The sequence below is a fragment of the Globicephala melas genome, chromosome 1, assembly GCF_963455315.2.
Source record: "Globicephala melas chromosome 1, mGloMel1.2, whole genome shotgun sequence".
Lineage (NCBI taxonomy): Eukaryota > Metazoa > Chordata > Mammalia > Artiodactyla > Delphinidae > Globicephala > Globicephala melas.
The window spans coordinates 80,926,762-80,944,911 of NC_083314.1; the positions used below are offsets into that span (position 1 = coordinate 80,926,762).

The 18,150-nt window shown below is 49.8% G+C and overlaps 1 protein-coding gene across 2 annotated transcripts; it reads left to right on the forward strand.

Annotated features, from left to right (window-relative positions):
- The first annotated feature begins 512 nt into the window (after positions 1 to 512).
- On the forward strand, positions 513 to 17,145 carry ANKRD35 (ankyrin repeat domain 35). 2 transcript variants are annotated; one of them, XM_030869267.2, is made up of 15 exons: positions 513 to 573; positions 785 to 905; positions 6,224 to 6,354; positions 7,136 to 7,224; positions 7,596 to 7,660; positions 8,482 to 8,539; positions 8,732 to 8,802; positions 9,121 to 9,227; positions 9,870 to 10,054; positions 10,681 to 10,718; positions 10,884 to 12,938; positions 14,643 to 14,732; positions 14,982 to 15,047; positions 15,623 to 15,723; positions 16,264 to 17,145. In XM_030869267.2, the coding sequence occupies exons 2-14, from the start codon at positions 867 to 869 to the stop codon at positions 15,683 to 15,685; spliced, it is 3,057 nt and encodes a 1,018-aa protein (XP_030725127.1). In that variant the 5' UTR covers positions 513 to 573; positions 785 to 866; the 3' UTR covers positions 15,686 to 15,723; positions 16,264 to 17,145. The 2 variants fall into 2 exon arrangements, with proteins under 2 accessions (XP_030725127.1, XP_060156218.1); XM_060300235.1 differs by lacking the exons at positions 513 to 573; positions 785 to 905; positions 6,224 to 6,354; positions 8,482 to 8,539.
- Positions 17,146 to 18,150: the final 1,005 nt, after the last annotated feature.

Below are 18,150 nucleotides of genomic sequence, written 5' to 3' on the forward strand. Positions count from 1 at the left end.
GTAGACTAACTGTTCAAGCACGAATTTCTGAGAATCTGAATTTAAAGGGCAGTGGAAATAATGAAGACGGTTTTGTGCGTATTTTTGTGGAAGGGAATGCTTAGAATAAAAAAAATCGCTCCTCTCCCTGTGCCCTTTACTAACGTAGAGGTGCGCTGGGATATTAGGCCTGGTCCCCTTTCTCCACGTTGCGGTGGGTCGTGCATCATCCACGCTCAGTCCTTTGCTCGGCACTACAATCTCCTCCCGTTTCCAAACTGCTCTCTTCAAATCCTTCTTTGTGCCCGGGTTTTTGGCCGCGGAATGGGGGGACGAAGCAGAGGTAACTAAGTCGGCAAATATCTCTGGATATAATCAAATCTTCGTCACCAGTGGTTAAATGCGACAGTTTCTAAGAGGCGTGCACAACGGGAGACTCCTGCGGCTGCGCTCCGGGGGACGGGGCTGAGGCGGGGCTTGGGGTGGAGCCGCAGCCTGGAACTGCGGGGAGGGGCGGGGCGGGGCGGGACAGGGGGAGGAGTTTTAGCCGGATCCCGGGTCTGGGGACCTGAGGTCCCTTTTACGATTGAGCAGGTTGGAGCTGGGGGCGGGTTCGGTGTGGGAGGGTGAGGTTTTGAGACCAAGCCCAGGCGGAGACTGCAGGATTTTTGTCTCCGCAACGGCGGAGTGAGGCTGGGCCAGGGGCGGAGTGTTAAGACCAGCCCTCGGATTCTTGCCTCTGATTGAACGGGGTGGCCCCCCCTGGGGCGGGTCCCGGTTTGCTTTTGACAGCTCTCTTACACAGCTGCAGACGAGTCCGGTGGGTTCAGGAACCTGTGACCCCGCTCTCCGCGCGTCCCCGTCCCCCCGTGGCCCCGGCCCCGGCCATGAAGCGCATCTTCTCCTGCTCCAGCTCACAGGTGGCGGTATGTGCTACAATGTCTGGGAGGATGGGCATGGGGCTGGGGTCCAAGCCCTGTGGTGACAGAAGTCCTGAGTCCCATCTCCACGCACCGTCGCCTTTTCTCTTTATCGGTCTTTCTAGCTCTTTCGCTCCCGCAGTGCAGCCCTCCCGCCCTGCCTTCCTCAAGACCCTGTCTCCCACAAGGTCCTTTCCCTTGGCCCTTTCTTGTCCTCCAAGCATCTACACCCCCAACTAATGATATGTTTCCGGCAGCCCCTGCCGCCTCCCAAAGGCTATGTTCTCTACTTCTTCTCTGTTTCCCAGTACTGAACTACCTTCAAGTATCTGTCCTATCCCCAGCCCCTGCTCAGCCCCAAGCCCCTTTCTGTCTCCCAAGTACTGCCCCACGCCCCATTTACCAGGCCTGCCTTGTCCTCACAAGCCTGCCCTCCTATATGGCCTAATCCTTGCTCTCAGTCCAGCAAGTACTTCCAGCCCCGTGCTTTCCCCTAGCACTTCCTCATAGAGTCTTCTCTGTCCTTGCCCCCATCTCACCCCATGCCACTTCCACTTCCATTCTCTCATCAGCACCACTGGCTCTCAGACATCACTCCAAACCTCTTTCCAGTCGGTGCTCTGACAGCAGCAGACTTCTCCTGTTCTCCCCTTCAAGCTCTGCTCCTCTCTGTCCAGTGGCTGTTCAACTCCCCGACCTCCTTCTGCCTGCTCTCTGCGGGTTAATCTTGCAGTCCGGCCTGGCCGGCCCAACAGGCATTGCCAGAGGAGGACAGTTGCCTGGCTGCTCCCCAAGGAATGGGTAAATTGCCTGCAGAATCCACTCTGGCCAGTTCACTGCAGTGCCTGGTCATCATACTGGTTTTTGGGCCACTCAAGGCCTTCTGCCTGCTTCTCCCCATAATCTTCCTTCATTCTAGACCCTCACCCAGTTGTTTAGGGCCTATACTCTCTGCTTCCTTTGACTGAGCCGGGGAACGGTAATGGTGAGAGGCGAAGAGGATAAAATGGATTCACTCTGAGAGTTCCCAGTAGAAGTCACTGTCCTCCCCATGTTCTCCCAGAACAAAACACAGGGAGGAAGACTACGGAAGGGAGTGGCTAAGGGAGGGTATAGCTTCTTCTTCTCTGAAGATCTCTTACAGAGAGACCCCCTATCTAGGGATGAAATTTTGTGTGGAGACTGGGATGACAGTTCATTTTGAAGTGAAGTAGCCAACTACCTGTAGTAATATTGCTTAGCCTAACTTGACTTTGTGGTGTCATTCATTGAGCAAACGTGAGAAATGCTCAGCTCACCCTGCATGGGCAGGCCACAGAAGCCTGGAAGTGACCTACGAGGCAAGAGTAGGAACTCTGTTGAGGCCTGTTCTCATCCCACTTAATGTTTGCTTCCCCACTTAGTTTCCACACATTAATCAACCAATCAAAAGGCATTTACTGAATGACTACTAAAGGTACCAGAAACTGAGGCTATCCAGAATGTCTTAACTCAGGATGATTTTCTTATTCACATGGACTCTTTCTTAGTTACTGAAAGTCCTCCACATTGCCCTGCCCTTTCAGGTTTGTGGAGTCTGCCTGCTCCTTAGGAATGGGGAAACTATCTCATTCATCCTGATTCTCCAATTGTTGGTCAATACCTACTTTCCAGGATGCTGGGATGAACAATGGGCTGAATGTTGGAATTCTAAAGCATTCCTCTGTCCTTCCTCATCCCAGCTCTACAGAGGTTTGGCCATGAAGAATTTCTACCCATTCTAAACTCTTCTGAGTACAAGATTATAGGTAGTAAATTAGGTGAATTTAGAACTACTTAGCTGGAAAGAAATGTGTTTCCTCAGTCAGGGTATGGATCCAACGAGATTGAAAATAGACCAGTTTAAGCTGTAAATTGTTTCCTCTTGAAACTTCCCCACACTTCTCATGATAAATTCCTCCACTCCCTGGGTGGCTAACCGCTCTGAACCAGTTTGTCAGAGAAATAGTGTGACAGCCTTCCTGACCACTCCCAAAGCCTGGCTTCCCAGTCATGGCAGAAGATTGCCCCTTTCCATCCCCGCTCCCACCCCTGGATCCAGATTGCACCCTCAGATTGAGATAAGGACTGAAGGATCTGTGATCATTTAAAAATTAATCTAAGTCATCCAGAATACATATAGGAAGTTTAAGAAACAAAAAAACAAAAGCCAGCTCCTATAATCTCATTTTGATCTAGTCAAGTAGAGGATACCTTTGAGGGTGTCTTACATAGGCAGCTTACTCTGCGTATGTAGGAAGTAAGTCAGAAAATAGCTTTAAACAGTAGGCACTGGATCAGCTTAGAGGAATGTCAGTTGCATTTTAAAAATTGAGAGACAGCTCCTGGTTCCTCCAGGACAGCATTTCCATTTCCATTCACCTGTCCTACAGAGGTACCCACTCTCTCTGCTGTTTCTCTCTCTACTGTTGGTGTGTTCCACCTTGATAGGACGGTCATAGACACATGGCCAGAGATAAGCAGAGGCTGCAATTACTTCTACAAAGCCACCCCCCCACCCCCAATCCTACGGGAGATACAAAGCTTATCCTTGTTTTGAGTCTGCTGATTAATTTGGTGATTGCTCCCTTGAGGCTGTGATGAACAATAGACTGGATCTTGAAATTCGGAAGCATCCCTCTGCTCTTTTTTTTTTTTTTTTTTTGTACTTGCCATGTGGCCATGCGGGATCTTAGTTCCCCTACAAGGGATCGAACCCGTGCCCCCTGCATTGGGAGTGTAGAGTTTTAACCACTGGACTGCCAGGGAAGTTCCCCTCTGTTCTTCTTCACCCTAGCTCTGCAGAGGTTTGGCTGTGAAGAATTTCTACCTATACTAAATTCTTCTTGGTATAACAAAATTATAGGGAGTAAATTGGGTGGATTTAGAACTATCTAGCTGGAAAGAGAATTATCTACCTTGCTAAGAAGCACCTTTACCATCTATACAGCTTGACTGTCATACATTACCCGATATGATCAAGATCCCTTCCTCCCACTCCCCTGGATGGAGAATTCTGAGCCCAGGAACACCCAAAATGTGCCAAGCAAGGCTAGGAAGGCTGGGGATTAGGGCTAACATTTATTGTGTACCTTAACTACGTGACAGACAGTTCTAGGTGCTTTATATAGTGTTATTTTATTAGCAAACTGAGGTTCAAAAAAGTTTTACATGCCTCAATTCACAAGGATAGAAAGTGTTAGAATCAGGATTTTAAATAGAGAACTTCAGATTGAGGTCAGCTGATGGTGGCGTCCTGTGGTGGAGGTGTAGTTCTAGCTGTCTGCTTTTTCTGAGGGTGATATGGCCCCCCATGGGGCATTGGATAACGTGTTATTACATCTCAGTCTGTTGGTATGTGGAGCAGTCATTTTGCTTATTATGTCCTTTGAGAATTAACCTGTTTGGAGACTCTTCTCCTTGTACAGAGTAGTGTCTGAAGGTGGGTGGTTTTACCCTGGAGGAGGTCTTAGACTGTTTATTTGAAAATAAGTAAACCTTCCATAGCTCCGTAGTAAATGGCCTGGTGGTGAGAACTAGAATAGGGCATCTGATGGCCTGGGTTCTAATCTCAATTTTACCACTATTTTGTGGTGTGACCCTGGACAGTTATCTAACCTCAGTGTGCTTCAGTTTCTTTTCTGTCAACTAGATAAAATAATATCAGCCCTAACTACTTTCTAGGGGTGTTGAGAGGGTAATTGAAATAGCACTTAAAAGGGCTACGAGGAATTACCTCACGAGTATTACCTCAGAATCCATCTACCTTAGATAATTGTATGGTTTAGGCATTTAAAGTCTTTCCTGTTCTTGATTAATAATTTGCCCTGGCTATGTATCTGAAAATGAGTTGGCTTCCATAGACCCCTTTTTTCCCCACCTTCTCCTATAGCCTCTTCTTGTTGCAATTACACCTCATAAAATGCAATGTGCCGCCACCAGTCCCCCACTGCTTCCTGTTTTTTTATAAGGATGCCATACACTTGTATAGCTTTTTACAGTTTACAGAGATTTTATATACGTTAGCTCATTTAATACAGCATGATGAGGTAGTTATTATTTTCCTCATTTTATAGATGAGGAAACAGATTAGAGGTGTTCAATGACTTACTCTAGGTAGCTGAAGTATGTGAATTACTGAAGTAGCTGAACAAGGCCGTGAACTTAGGCCTGCTGACAAATATTCACCTAGGGCCCTTTTCACCATTCCACAGATTTTTGCATCCTTTCTTCCTTTCCTTTCCTTTCCTCTCTGGACCAAACCAGGCTTTTCCGTGCTTTCAGCTCTGGGTGTTTTTACACAGCTCTTTCATGTTCTGTGATACTTCAATTATTGTAATTACCCCACCACCTGAAAAAGTCAAGCTGGCATGGTAAAACAATGCGTGCCCAGGTATGGCTGTTGTCTGGGACAGCTGCTCCCTGCCAGGAAAATGAGGACGGAGGGAAGGGTGGAGGAGGGGAGCTGCCTCCTCAAGCCGAGCTAGAAACCTGTCTTTGCCTTTTGGTTGTTGTTGCCATGGAAGGGGAAGAAGGACTAGCCTGAGGGCATAGGCATGAGAAGGGAAAACGAAAACTCTGTACTTCTGCTCCTAGTTTTGGGCTCCAAAGCCAATGGGTAGAGATGCTATGGATAGGTATTTGGACTCCTAGCTATGACCCAAAGCCAGGTGCCTTGATTTCTCAAATATCTGAGAACAAAGAAACAGAGGAGCATGGGGCTTGGGGCATTGAGAGGCAAGGTGAACCCAGTCCAGAGTGGTCAGTTTGGTTCAGTTTGCTCCAGCAAGACTTAAAGAGCAAAAGGGAAAGGAATCATGGCTACGATTGCTAGGAGGTTGTGCACCTAACAACAATAATCATAATGCTGATAAAAAGACACTTGAGGGCCGCGGAGCGGCTGGGCCCGTGAGCCATGGCCGCTGAGTCTGCGCGTCTGGAGCCTGTGCTCCGCAACGGGAGAGGCCACAACAGTGAGAGGCCTGCGTACCGGGAAAAAAAAAAAAAAGACATTTGAATTACTATGCATTCAGTCCTCAAAAATGATTTTTAATTCAGTAGTCCAAGCACCTTTTGGTCCAGGGCTGGCAAAAACGGGCAGTAGTCCCCAGTGGCATATGAGTTGGTGACTATTTAACTGGCCCACCTAGAAGGACTAAATGATCTAGACTGAGCGACTTGTGGAACACTGAAAGGATCTCAGGGATGTCCCTTTTCCCTTGTTTGGCATCCTAAACACGTTCTTCTTTTCTTTCTCCACTCTACCCCCGCCTCTTATATTCACGCAATCTGTGGCTCTGGACCAGGTGGAGAGATGGAACCGCCGTGATCAGAAGCTTCTGGAGGCAGTGCAGCGGGGGGACGTGGGATGTGTGGCTGCCCTGGCCTCCAGGAAATCTGCCCGACCCACCAAGCTAGACTCGAACGGCCAGTCCCCGTAAGTAAGCCTTCTTGATCCTCACCCTTGGTATGTGGCTCTCTTTAAAAACCCAAACCCCAGTATGATGTAAGACCAGGAAATGCCTACAACGTCAGAGCCCTTTTTTGTCTTAATTAGCAAGTATATCAATAAATCTTTGCTACATATCAAGTGCTGCACAAAGTGGGGGAAGAAGATATTGTCCCTGAGGTCCACACACCTCATGACCCACATCAACAAAATTGACCAAAAAAGGACATAAAGCCCATGAAACAAATGGAAAACTGAAACATACACTAAATAGAGTATTTCTTCATTGTACAAATAGGAGGGTGTGTATGCTTGAGAAATTAGGAGTGCAGTGGTGGCCATGAGAGTCATGTGGCTAGAAGGAGTGATTAGAACAAGAGGGATATTAGCCCTTGTCTCTTCCCAAGTCAGCCTGCAAATGTCCAGCCCTCTGCTCTGGCCCACTCTGTAACACTTCCAGTCTGCTAAGTGTCCTGTGCTGAGTTACAGGTAATTATGTGTTCCCTGGACGCCCCTGCAGTACTCTGAGATTGCTTGAGACCTGTAGCTCTTATTCCTACCTTTGCTCCCAGCCTCCTCTGAAGTTTTAACAGTAGGCCATTTATATAGGCTTCTCTTTCTCAGAAAGTCAGGCTACGGGAGCTTCCCTCTCTGCTTTTGGGATTGGCTTCGGGGTGACGGAGCTTAGTAGGCAGTGCTTATTAAGGTTCTCCCATTCCTCATCCCCTGGTCCCTTCATCCTTCTGCCTCTCGGCGTTGATTCTGGCAGGTTTCATCTGGCAGCCTCCAAAGGCCTGACAGAATGTCTGACTGTACTACTTGCAAATGGGGCTGACATCAACAGCAAGAATGAGGATGGTGAGTTAGACTAAAGCACTGGGTCATGCTGCTTGCTTTTCCCTTTACAGCAGCAGTCGGGGGGTGGGGGGCCAGTGCTGGGCCCTGCTGGGGGTTCCAACTGTAGCCCTCCTGCTTCTCTCCTCATAAGTTCTGGCCAGTCTCCTTCCAGGGGTTCCGCTCCCTGCAAGCTGGGCCTACCTCACCCCCATTCCCACCTCCACCGCAGGTACCAGGCACTTGGGGAACAGGAATTTCTGGCCCCATGTGGCTGAGAGCCTCTCTCTCTAATCTCCCTCTGATTATATGTGCGTCTCTTGCCTTCCCTCCCTGTGAGTCATCGGTATGCATGGGGCCACCCACACTCCCTCTCCCCTTCTTTCGCTTCCCAGGGAGCACCGCCCTGCACTCGGCCACTATTTCCTGCCAGCCACAATGTGTCAAGGTCCTGCTGCAGGTAAGAGCAACCTCTGATACTACTCCTGTGAAAGGAAGAAGAGGACCCGGAGATGCCTTACTCTGTCTTGTACTCACAAGCAATATTTGGTCAAATGTCCCCCTCTCATTCCCAATAAGAGAGCTAGTAATCACTTATTCATTAGTTCGCCAACATTTGTTTAACACCTGCTATGTGCAGACACCCTGCTTAATGCTGCCCTTGAGGGCATGTCGTAAAGCAGCGTTGCCAGGGACTGACTGCCAGTCAGTTAATATGCATGTATTGAGCTCAGCCACTGGCAGAGGCACTGCAGAGACTAACTGCTGTGATGATGGGCTGGTGGAAGGATGGCAGAGGTGTTCGCATTAAACCCAAGGCCTGCTGTCTGTTTTGAGGAGTTTGTGGTGTAGGAGTACAAAGAGAAATATACATGTGAAATGACATATGGACAGTTCAGAAATAAGTCTCCCAAAGTTCAAAGGCACAGTTCAACAGGCCACTGTGCAAATGGATGTTCTGCTTTGTTCTTCCTGGCCCTTTCCAAGTTTCCCAGTTATGATCCTAAAATACCAGACATAGACTCAGGTGTCATTTTCCCCAACATGTTTATTTACCTATAATATGATTTTTCTTAGGCCCTAGGTTTATGAACCAGGGCTGAAATTCAAGGCTGCCTATCACCTGCAAGGAATAAATTGGACTTGCCTAGTAGGTAGCCAAAGTCATGGCCCTCCTGCCCCTCCCCACAGTACTGTGAAAGCTGGTGACCCAACAGGGGGTTATGGGATGAGAATGTTAACACCACGCTCCATGCTGCTTCCCTTTGTGGCTGTTTGCAGCATGGTGCCAATGAAGATGCTGTAGATGTGGAAAATCGTACTCCATTACACTGGGCAGGTGTGTGCCAGGGGACTGGTGGGAAACAGGGCTGCAGGGACCAGAGGATGGGGAGGGAGGGGGGGATAACATTTGGCGGGAAGAGCAGGCCAGAGCTGACTGCTGAAATGGTCGGAGGGAATGCTGCGTCATGGTCTGACTAGGTGTCCTTCCTGCTTCCCCTTAACCCGATGATCCCGCAACCCTCCGTAGCCTTCTCTGGCTGTGCCTCAAGTGTGCTCCTCCTGTGTGATCACGAAGCCTTCCTGGATGTCCTGGATAATGTGAGTGTCAGCTGGGCAGCTGGGCAGGGCCCTACATGGGGAGACTGCTGCTTTCTCTGAACTTAATTAGCCAAGTTCCATGACCAGGGGTTGTGTAGCACCACCTCCTCTTCCTTCTCCCCATGCCCTTCCTCCTCTTCCACACAGAGAGGTTAAGGCTTATCTTCTGGAGAGCTTCTAACCCTCTGAGAAGGAGTATTTAGCCCCAGGATTGGGGCTTTTTCCTGGAGAGGTGCGGGAACAGGAGAGTTGGTTGCATTGTGTCAAAGCCCTGGTTCCCCCGGTTCCTCATGAACCCCCTTCCCACAATCTGTGCAGGATGGACGTACACCCCTGATGATTGCATCGCTGGGTGGTCATGCAGCTATCTGCTCACAGCTACTGCAGAGAGGCGCCCGGGTTAATGTCACTGACAAGAATGACAAGTGAGCCTTCCCCGTCTTCCTACCCCAAATCCCGACCCTGACCAATATAGAAAGGAGCCACTGGGCAAAGTGTGTGTGTGTGTGTGTGTGTGTGTGTGTGTGTGTGTGTGTGTATTGGGGAAGAAGGCAGGTTGGTCTCTGTTTTCTTGGGAACCTCTCTTCTTCGCAGTGGTGGTTCAGAAGAGCACTGCTTGTTGCTTCACTGTTTTCCTCTTGGTGAGTTGAGAACGTTTTCCTTATACTTTCCTATGCTGTTGCTGACACTGCCATCTTCCTAGCATAGGTGTCTCTGGAAGTAGAATCAATACCTCTGGATCCACTAGTTTAATTTACTGGTTTTCGAACTATCTTCTAAGCAATGGAATACTTTTTCCCCAGTAAAGAATTTATGCAGAACCTCAATATATAAAGCAGATGGAAGTGGAGCCCTTCCAATTGGCCCCCTGCTTTCTGATGCTACAGCTCCAAGGAATGACATTTGAAAAGTTCTGGTCTGGCCTCATGCTTTGTCACTGGCTGGTGTTGGTCTGTGGTTCTCCTGACCACACTGAGTGAGAGCTGACCTTGTGAGTGGATTTTTTGAAACCAGGACTCCTGGGTTCCATGAGAAAAGCTTATGCTCAGATTTGTCCCAACCCATAGATCGGCTCTGATCCTGGCCTGTGAAAAAGGCAGCACTGAGGTGGCTGAACTGCTCCTGAGCTATGGAGCAGATGCAGGGGCGGTGGACAGCACGGGGCATGATGCTTTGCATTATGCTGTACGCACACAAGACAAGATGCTGTGGAGGCTGCTGCGGCAGACCCTGAACCGGCAGGGGCGGGGAGGTAAAGCCAATACCCTTTTGTAACTTCAAGATGCTCCTCGATAGCCTTAGAATCAGAGAAGCGTCTTAGAATCCCATTTGTTTCCATGGCAATAATAATTGTCACTTTAGTTGAGAGTTTACTTATTTACTGCTGCTGCTATGAGATGACTCCAAATTCCCAAAAGCACAGTCACAAAATTCTTCAAAGCAGCCTTGTCTCTCACTGAAGGCAACTCTGGCTAGTACTATTGCTAGCATTTACGAGTTGCAATTGTACATCTATTTATGTGATTTGGTGGTCAATCTCTCTCTCTCCCCTACTAGACTGTAACCCCCTCAGATGACAGGCCATCTCTGTTTTGCTCACCATTGAGGTCCTGGTGCCTATAACAGTGCCTGGCACAGTGTCCAATAAATAAGTGAGTGAATGAAATGAATGAGCTGGCATATCTCTGAGATAGGCAATGAAGGTTGCTGGACAGCTAGGGATCCATCAGATAGGGGTGGCTTTCCCTATTCGACATGTGTGGTAAAGGATTAACACTGAGGGGCCACTCCTTTCAGAGAAAGTCTGAAGGCAGAGTGTGGGCTAGAAGCACGTGGGCCCTGTCTCCTCTCTCATTTTCCCCATGTCTTTTCATACAGGTCAGGAGTTAGTTCAACACCCAGATCTTGCATCCCAGGTAAGACCCTAAGTGCCTTCTCCTTTCGCTTCTGACCCACCCCAGGCTTTCCTGCTGGGATATCTCCCAGGCAGTGATCACCGGGGCATCGAGACAATCTAAGAGAAGAAAGGCCCTCTTGGGCTAGCTGCCTGGGTTTACTTCACTGCTCCTTTTTCTCCATAGGCCTCCCCATCTGAGCCTCAGGTGGGTTCTCCACCTAAGAGCCCATGGAGAGCAGAGCCTGAGGAGGAGCAGGAGGAAGAAGAGGATGAAGATCCCTGTTCAGAGGAGTGGAAGTGGAAGTACGAAGAGGAGCAGAGGAAAGTTTCCCAGTTGGAGCAGGAGCTGCTGCGAAATACGGAAGAGCGTAAGGCTCAATCTGCAGCTTATCTGGGCCTGGAGAGCCAGATTCAAGAACAGGTTCGGGAGCTGGGGCTCCTCCTATCACAAGAGCCCGGAACTCCGGGAGACCTGCGCTCTAGTCTCCGGCCTGGAGGAGATGGCATGGAGCAGGGTTGTACCCTCGACCTGCTGGCTAAGTGCGTACAAGAGCTAAAGAAGCAGCAACAGTCAGCAGCCGCAGCTGCAGCAAAGCCAGTATTAGCTTCCAAGAAGGCTGAGGATTCAGCTGGAGGGGTGATCCAGTATGACGCCCATGGAAGGTCCCAACCAGAACAGGAGCCACCCCACAGCCCAAGGTCTGAGACCATTGGGAGATCCACAGGACAGCAACCCACCGCCAATGGTGGGCAGGCCCTCAGCCCTGATCACACTGACCAACTGCATGCTGGCCAGAAGCCGAGGCCCCAGGCCCCAGGGGCTGAACCAACAGGCACAGTGGCTGAACCACTGCACACAGCAGCCATGAACCAGCTCCTGCTACAGCTGAGGGAGGAACTGGCTGCGGTGTGGCGAGAAAAGGATGCAGCCCGGGGGGCTTTATCAAGACCAGACCTGGAGGGAGCTGTGGGGACGTCCCGGGCTGAGGCTGCAGCAGCAGCCTGGGAGAAGATGGAGGCCAGGTTGGAGCAGGTGCTGGTGAGGCTGGATCGGGCAAAAGCAGGATTACAGATGAAACCTGAGGCCCCTGCCCAGGAGCCCAGAGAGGGATCCCCAAAGGCAGGCCCAGGGGCCATCACCAAAGAGGGTGAAGGGAAGGAGGAAGGGACTCCTGGGGCCTGGGGAGAGCCTCTAGGGATGCCTGGAGGGGAACAGATGCCAGGAGGCCGCCTGGCGGAGGGACAGCTGGAGAAGGAGGTGTCAGCCCTGAGGCTGAGCGACAGTAACTTGCTGCAGGAGTTGGGGGAGCTGGGCCAGGAGCGGCAGTGGTTGCAGGGGGAGCTGCCGTCCCTGAGCCAGCGGCTACAACGGGAGTGCATGCCCAAGCCAGAGGCGCAGGTCCAGCTACAGCGGGAGTGCGTGCCCAAGCCAGAGGTGCAGGTCCAGCTACAGCAGTTGCAGTGGAGCATGGGGCTGCTGACAGATGAACTGGCCCTGGAGAAGGAGGCCACCGAGAAGTTGCGGAAGCGCCTGGCCTCCCAGAGCAGAGGCCTCCGGGGACTGTGGGACTGCCTGCCCCCAGACTTGGTGGGCAGGGGGAGCGCACGGTGCCCAGCGGCCGATCGCCTGGAGGAGCTGCAGGCCTGCGTCAGCGCCCTGGTGGCCAGGCACCGCGAGGCCCAGCAGGTGCTGGCTCGGCTAGAAGAGGAAAACCAGCAGCTGCGGGGCTTCCCTGCCCGATGTGGGGAACCGGGCGCCTCCTCAGAGGCCTCAGCGTCCCCCCAAGTTGAAGCTCTGGAGCAAGACCTGGGGAAGCTGGAGGAAGAGCTGCGGGCGGTTCAGGCCACGATGAGCGGGAAGAGCCAGGAGATCAGGAAGCTGAAGCAGCTGCTCTACCAAGCCACGGAGGAAGTGGCTGAGCTGAGGGCCCGGGAGGCGGCCGGTCTGCAGCAGCACGAGCAAACTCGGGGCTCACTGGTGGCCCAGGCCCGGGCTTGGGGCCGGGAGCTAAAGGCCCTGCTGGAAAAGTATAATACGGCCTGCAGGGAGATGGGACGGCTGCGGGAGGCGGTGGCCGAGGAGCGGCGCAGGAGCGGGGACCTGGCCGCGCGTGCGGCGGGGCAGGAGCGCCAGGCCAGCGAGCTGCGCGGGCGGTCCGAGCAGTTGGAGAAAACGGCGGAGCTGCTGAAAGAGAAGGTGGAGCATCTCATCGGGGCTGGCCGGGACAAGGAGGCCAAGGTGAGCAGACCGGGTAGCCGAAGGGAGCATCAGGGCAGGTTTGTGTGTTTAGGATTGGCTGACCGGAATCTATCTTTGGTTCGTCCGATTAATACCCCAAACAGAACACCAGTCATTTGCAAGGACTGCAATACGTTCTCCTGGGTCTGAGGGGGTCTGGGATTGAGATTGGAGGTGAGGTAAGTTATAAATACAAGAGAGAAGGGGGTTTAGGTATTAGAATTTGGGACGCAGGGTTCAGAAGCAGTGTGGTCAGGGCTACCACCATTGGGGTACTATGGTTTAATCGGCATTTTGACTTAGGTAATGTATTAGCCTGCGAAGACAGCGGATGCTGTGGTGAGTCGCTGTGGTTTTGCTAGGGTTCTGAGGAGGTGCCTGGGCTAGGGGTTGCTGACGGGTTAAGAGAAGTAGACTAGACTGTAGTTCCTTTCTCCCCTCCCACTTCAGTCAGAGTGGGCTCTACAAAAGATTTCCATTGGCAAAGAGGGTGCCAATGCAGAGAAAAACAAAAGTTTGAAAACCATTGTGTTAGATACCCGAGTTTCCTAATGATTGCTCCAAAGGTGAATGAATATAAGTCTACAGGCTTCCAACAGACATGTTTTACAAATTCAAAAACATCAATTTACAAATGAATTTAGTAATTGTAGAACTACCTGTGCAGTGAGTGAATTCAGACTTATCAAAGTTTGTGTACATGATCAAATTTGGAAGGATTAAAAAATATAGGGAATATATATTTTACAGACTATAAAGGACATAAAAATAGAAGGAATGTTATACAGAATAGGAATCAGTGTGGGGTGGGGCTAATTAAAGAAAGGAATTTTCTGTTGGTGTTGAAGGGGAAGATAAAAGTAGACAAATGAGCAAAAAAAATAGTGTAGTGGGCTCCGAACTGAGGTTGTCTGCATTTGAATTTCAATTTCAAAACGAACTGATTGGGAATTCCCTGGCGGTCCAGTGGTTAGGACTCCTGGCTTCCACTGCAGGTGGCCTGGGTTTGACCCCTGGTCGGGGAACTAAGATCCCACAAGCTGCACGGTGTGGCCAAAAAAAAAAAAAAAAACAAAAAAACCAAAACTGATTGATCTTGGGTGAGTTATCTAAGCCTCAGTTTTCTCATCTATAAGATGCGGATAATAACAGAGTTGTTGTGAGGATTACATTAAATAAGACATTATATTTAAAATAGGACAATTTTTGGTAAATGGCTGGTACTCAGTAGAAGTTAGCTAGTTTTATTATTCCTACTACCACTATTCCTATTACTGCTGGTTATCATTAACTGCATTTGTACCTCAGTCTCACAAACCACAGAAACTCATCTCCATTTCCCTCAGTGGTCAGTAGGTCAAAGTAGGTCAGGATCCAGTACAGAGTTAAGAGTGTGTCCCATGAATTCAAAGAGATCTTGGTTCAAATTATGATTTCATCACTTATTAGCTGTATGATTTTGACAAATGACTTAACTCAGCCACCTTATCTACAAAATGTGAATAATAATACTTCCCTCAGAGAAGGATTGTTCTTCTCAGAACAGAAGAAGAGCTGTTTTGAGTATTAAGTGGGACAATGTGTGTAAAAGTATCTGGCAGATATTAACTACCCAATAAAAGGAAACTCACCTTGACTTTGGGTGGTGTTGGGGTGGGAAATGACTGGGGCCTCATTGGTTCCTTTTCTTTCCTTTGACCTCAGATCAAGGAATTGTTGAAGAAGCTGGAGCAGCTTTCAGAGGAGATTCTAGTAGTTCGGGGAGAAAATGCTCACCTTGCCCGACAGCTGCAGGTATGTCTGGCTCTCGGAGGAATGGACACTGCTAGAGAAGAGGGTGCACAGTGGAAGTGATGTACCTGTGGGAGAGATTCTGGGGATTCCAGAGGCCTGGCTAGGCAGTGGTCTAGGCTGAGCCAGTGATGGGCCAAGGGAGCCTACCTGGCACAGCTGAGCACTTCACTTCATTGTTCCTCATGCTTGGGGGATGAGGGTGAGTGTGAGAGGCTGGGCACATGACTTCCCATTGATGCTCACTCCCAGGATTCCCAGAAGAACCACGAAGAGATCATCTCCACCTATAGAAATCATCTGCTGAATGCCGCTCAGGTGAGCCTGGGGACAGGTAGAGGCAGAGAGCTGGCCAGGGGGCATTGCATTTGGCATCCCTTCTCTTACCTGCACAGACTCGTCTCTCAGGAAGCTGGACTTTAGATGTCCCAGTACCAGGTTTCTGGATATCATTAGGCAGACTGAGAGAAGTTATGCATGAATGTGAGGGGGAGAGGTGTTTGCCCCTCCTTTTCAATTCCCTGATCGACTGTAAGGCTTTTTCCTGTCCCCTACGCCACTTCTCAGCGTCCTCCTGAGCCAGCTTATCCCTCGCCAAGGAAGAAGAGGTGGGTGGCTCGTTCCTTTATTAGGAACAATAATAACTACAAAGAATCGAACACTTATTGTGTACCCGGTGCTTTGCTCCATAGTCACAGTTGTAACCTTCACAGCAGTTCTAAAAAGATTATCTTCCTTGTGAAGATTAGGAAACAGCTATTGAGAAGTCAGTAGTATAAGTGAGGGCACGTAGTTAGTAAGTAGCATCCTACTCTACCATAGAAACTCTCCCTTTCCTGTCTCTCTCATTTCCTTTTCTTCATCTCCTTTTGTTTCTTTCATGCTGCCTACAGGGCTACATGGAACAGGATGTGTACAGTATCCTACTGCGAATCCTCAGCATCCAGGAGGAGTGAGGCATCCTGTGCCCTGAAGAATATGGGATCTCTCTGTTGTGAGTTGTGGTCTGAGGGTGATGAGGGAAGGAACTTGGGAGAAAGGAGGCTTAAGGATAGAAACTGGAGTCTCCTTTTGCCCCATGTGGTAGCTGACACTAGGGAGTCCTGTGGGGCATAGAGCGTTTGAGGTGAGGTCAATTGAGAAGATATGATATGGGGAATCACTGGGTGGAGTCAGGAATCAGTGAGCAGGTAGACTGAAGGGGTCTGACTTATGAGATGGAGACAGAAAAGAGGAGTTGAATGACTCTCCTAAGGTCTGGGGTAGAGAGATGCCAGTGAAAGATGAGTGATGGTGGGATAGTGGTGCACAGTTGTTTCCTAGTGTGGGACTCTACAGATTCCAGAATCTCTCCTTCACTCCCACACCATTCATTCAAAGTGTAGTCATCCTCCATCCTTCTCCCTGCCCCTATGCAGGCAGCCACCTTCTCCAGTCCAGATAGATGAGGATCATCTTTAGCATCTTGGCATGGGTGGGAGGAGACAGAGGGTATAGAAGTGTGTGCATTTCATCCTTGAATTTCTTCTTTCAGGGAATAGAGCATCCCTGGTTGCCAGAGCCTCCAACAGGCTGTGGCGGGTGGTGGGTTGGCCACTACGGGTGTGTGGGTGGGGCTTCACCTGACGTTATGGACCCCAGACCTGAGAACCTGAACCTTGGACTCAGCGTGGATGAGATCAGAGGAGGTGTGGATGGAAGCCAGCTCTGTGGAGAATAAAGCAGGAGGCAGGATGATATTGAGTGTCGTTTTTTCTGCCTAAAGGGGCATGGGGGAAGGAATCTTTTTCATTCCTTTTTGATCACAAATGGCCCCATAAGTTAGCTGCTTTCACACTTTGATTATGATCCATAGTAACAAATACATTTTACATCCTGTGTGTACATACCTGAAATAATATTTACCCTTACTATTTCTATTCTGTTCTATATTCCATCAAAAAATATTGGTTACAATACATCCACTAATGGGTCAAGACCCAGTTTGAAAAACAGCATTCTCACAGTTTGAAAAACAGCCCTCTGTAAAAATGGAGATTGACATTCTTCCTTTCTCTTTCTCAAATCTGCTTCTTACTGACTGACACACCTCTAATCTTTTTTCTCTACCTTGGGACTCCTCAGTCCACTATCTTTTTTAAGAAGGATAGATGGAGAGACCTAGATTTTCTTCAAGATGTACAATCTAAAATATTCTATCGGGCTTCCCTGGTGGCGTAGTGGTTGAGAGTCCGCCTGCCGATGCAGGGGACGTGGATTCGTGCTCCGGTCCGGGAAGATCCCACATGCCACGGAGCGGCTGGGCCCCTTGAGCCATGGCCGCTGAGCCTGCGCGTCCGGAGCCTGTGCTCCGCAACGGGAGAGGCCGCAACAGCGAGAGGCCCGCGTACCGCAAAAAAAAAAAAAAAAAAAAAAATTCTATCGTGTTAAACCATGTGTCTAGATTTGAGGTGCATGGTCTTATGTAGTCAGTGTTCTTTGCCCCAGGTGCAAAGAGGGATGAAAAGTCTGATTCCTGGAAGAGGGAAGAAAGGATACTCAGCTTTGGCTTCTTGCCCCCAGTTCTGTTCTCAGACTGAAAAAGTGTATCTCTCTGGTCCACTTCCCCTGGGTCTCCTCCCCTTCCTGCCTCTTCACCAGCCAGATTGCTAGGTGAGAGTGAGGCAACTGAGTTCTTCCAAAATCTGGAATTGCTGTTTGGTGGCCGCCGCACTGATCCCTCCCAGTTCCTTCTCGCAGCCCCCCACCCCCCCCGCTGGGTTATGCTGGGTCAGGCAGCAGCGGTTTGGCAGTGGAGACTGACTGGGCTGAGAGAATAGTGGGGAGGGGCCGTCGTGGAAGACAGGGGGCCACTGGAGGGCTGCAGAGCCTCGCTCCAGGGTCTGGCCAGGAAAAGAGCAACTATGTAGATTAGGTCCTAAAGAAGATGAGGGTCAGCTTCGGGGTTTATGTGGATGGGCACAAGACTGCTTTAAGGTTGGGAGAATGAAGAGAGGAGGAATTGATGGGGAAAAAGAAGGGTGCAGCTGCCAGAAGAGCATCAAAATGTCCAAGTCATTTCTATTAAGGGGAACAGAACCTCTCTTTTCCTTTCTACCCTTAGAGTTACCAAAGAATAGAAAAGGACTGTTACATTCCTTATTATATATGCAGTGTGGGGTGGGAAGAATGAAGAAACTGCTGAGAGAAGGGTCCAGAGAGGGGGAGATCATTTTGCTAAGTTCAAGTATGAGTCAGGAAACAGCTCTGGTAATGGAAGCCAGGCCCTTGGCTTCCTCTGGAGCTCCTGGAAGCTGATCCCAGGATGGCTGAGCTGTGGGAATGGTCAGTGATGTTAATGATAACACAGAAGTGGAACCTTCTCCAGCCCCTGGTCTTCCTAAACAATCTCCCTCTATACAACCCCATAAACTGTTACCCC

What these genes read in the sequence shown, in the direction of transcription:
- ANKRD35 (XM_030869267.2), top strand. Translation starts at nt 867, where the DNA reads ATGAAGCGCATCTTCTCCTGCTCCAGCTCACAGGTGGCG. An exon ending in GCTCCAGCTCACAGGTGGCG is followed by an intron (nt 906 to 6,223) that starts GTATGTGCTACA and finishes GCTCTGGACCAG; the next exon opens with GTGGAGAGATGGAACCGCCG. An exon ending in GTGTCAAGGTCCTGCTGCAG is followed by an intron (nt 7,661 to 8,481) that starts GTAAGAGCAACC and finishes GGCTGTTTGCAG; the next exon opens with CATGGTGCCAATGAAGATGC.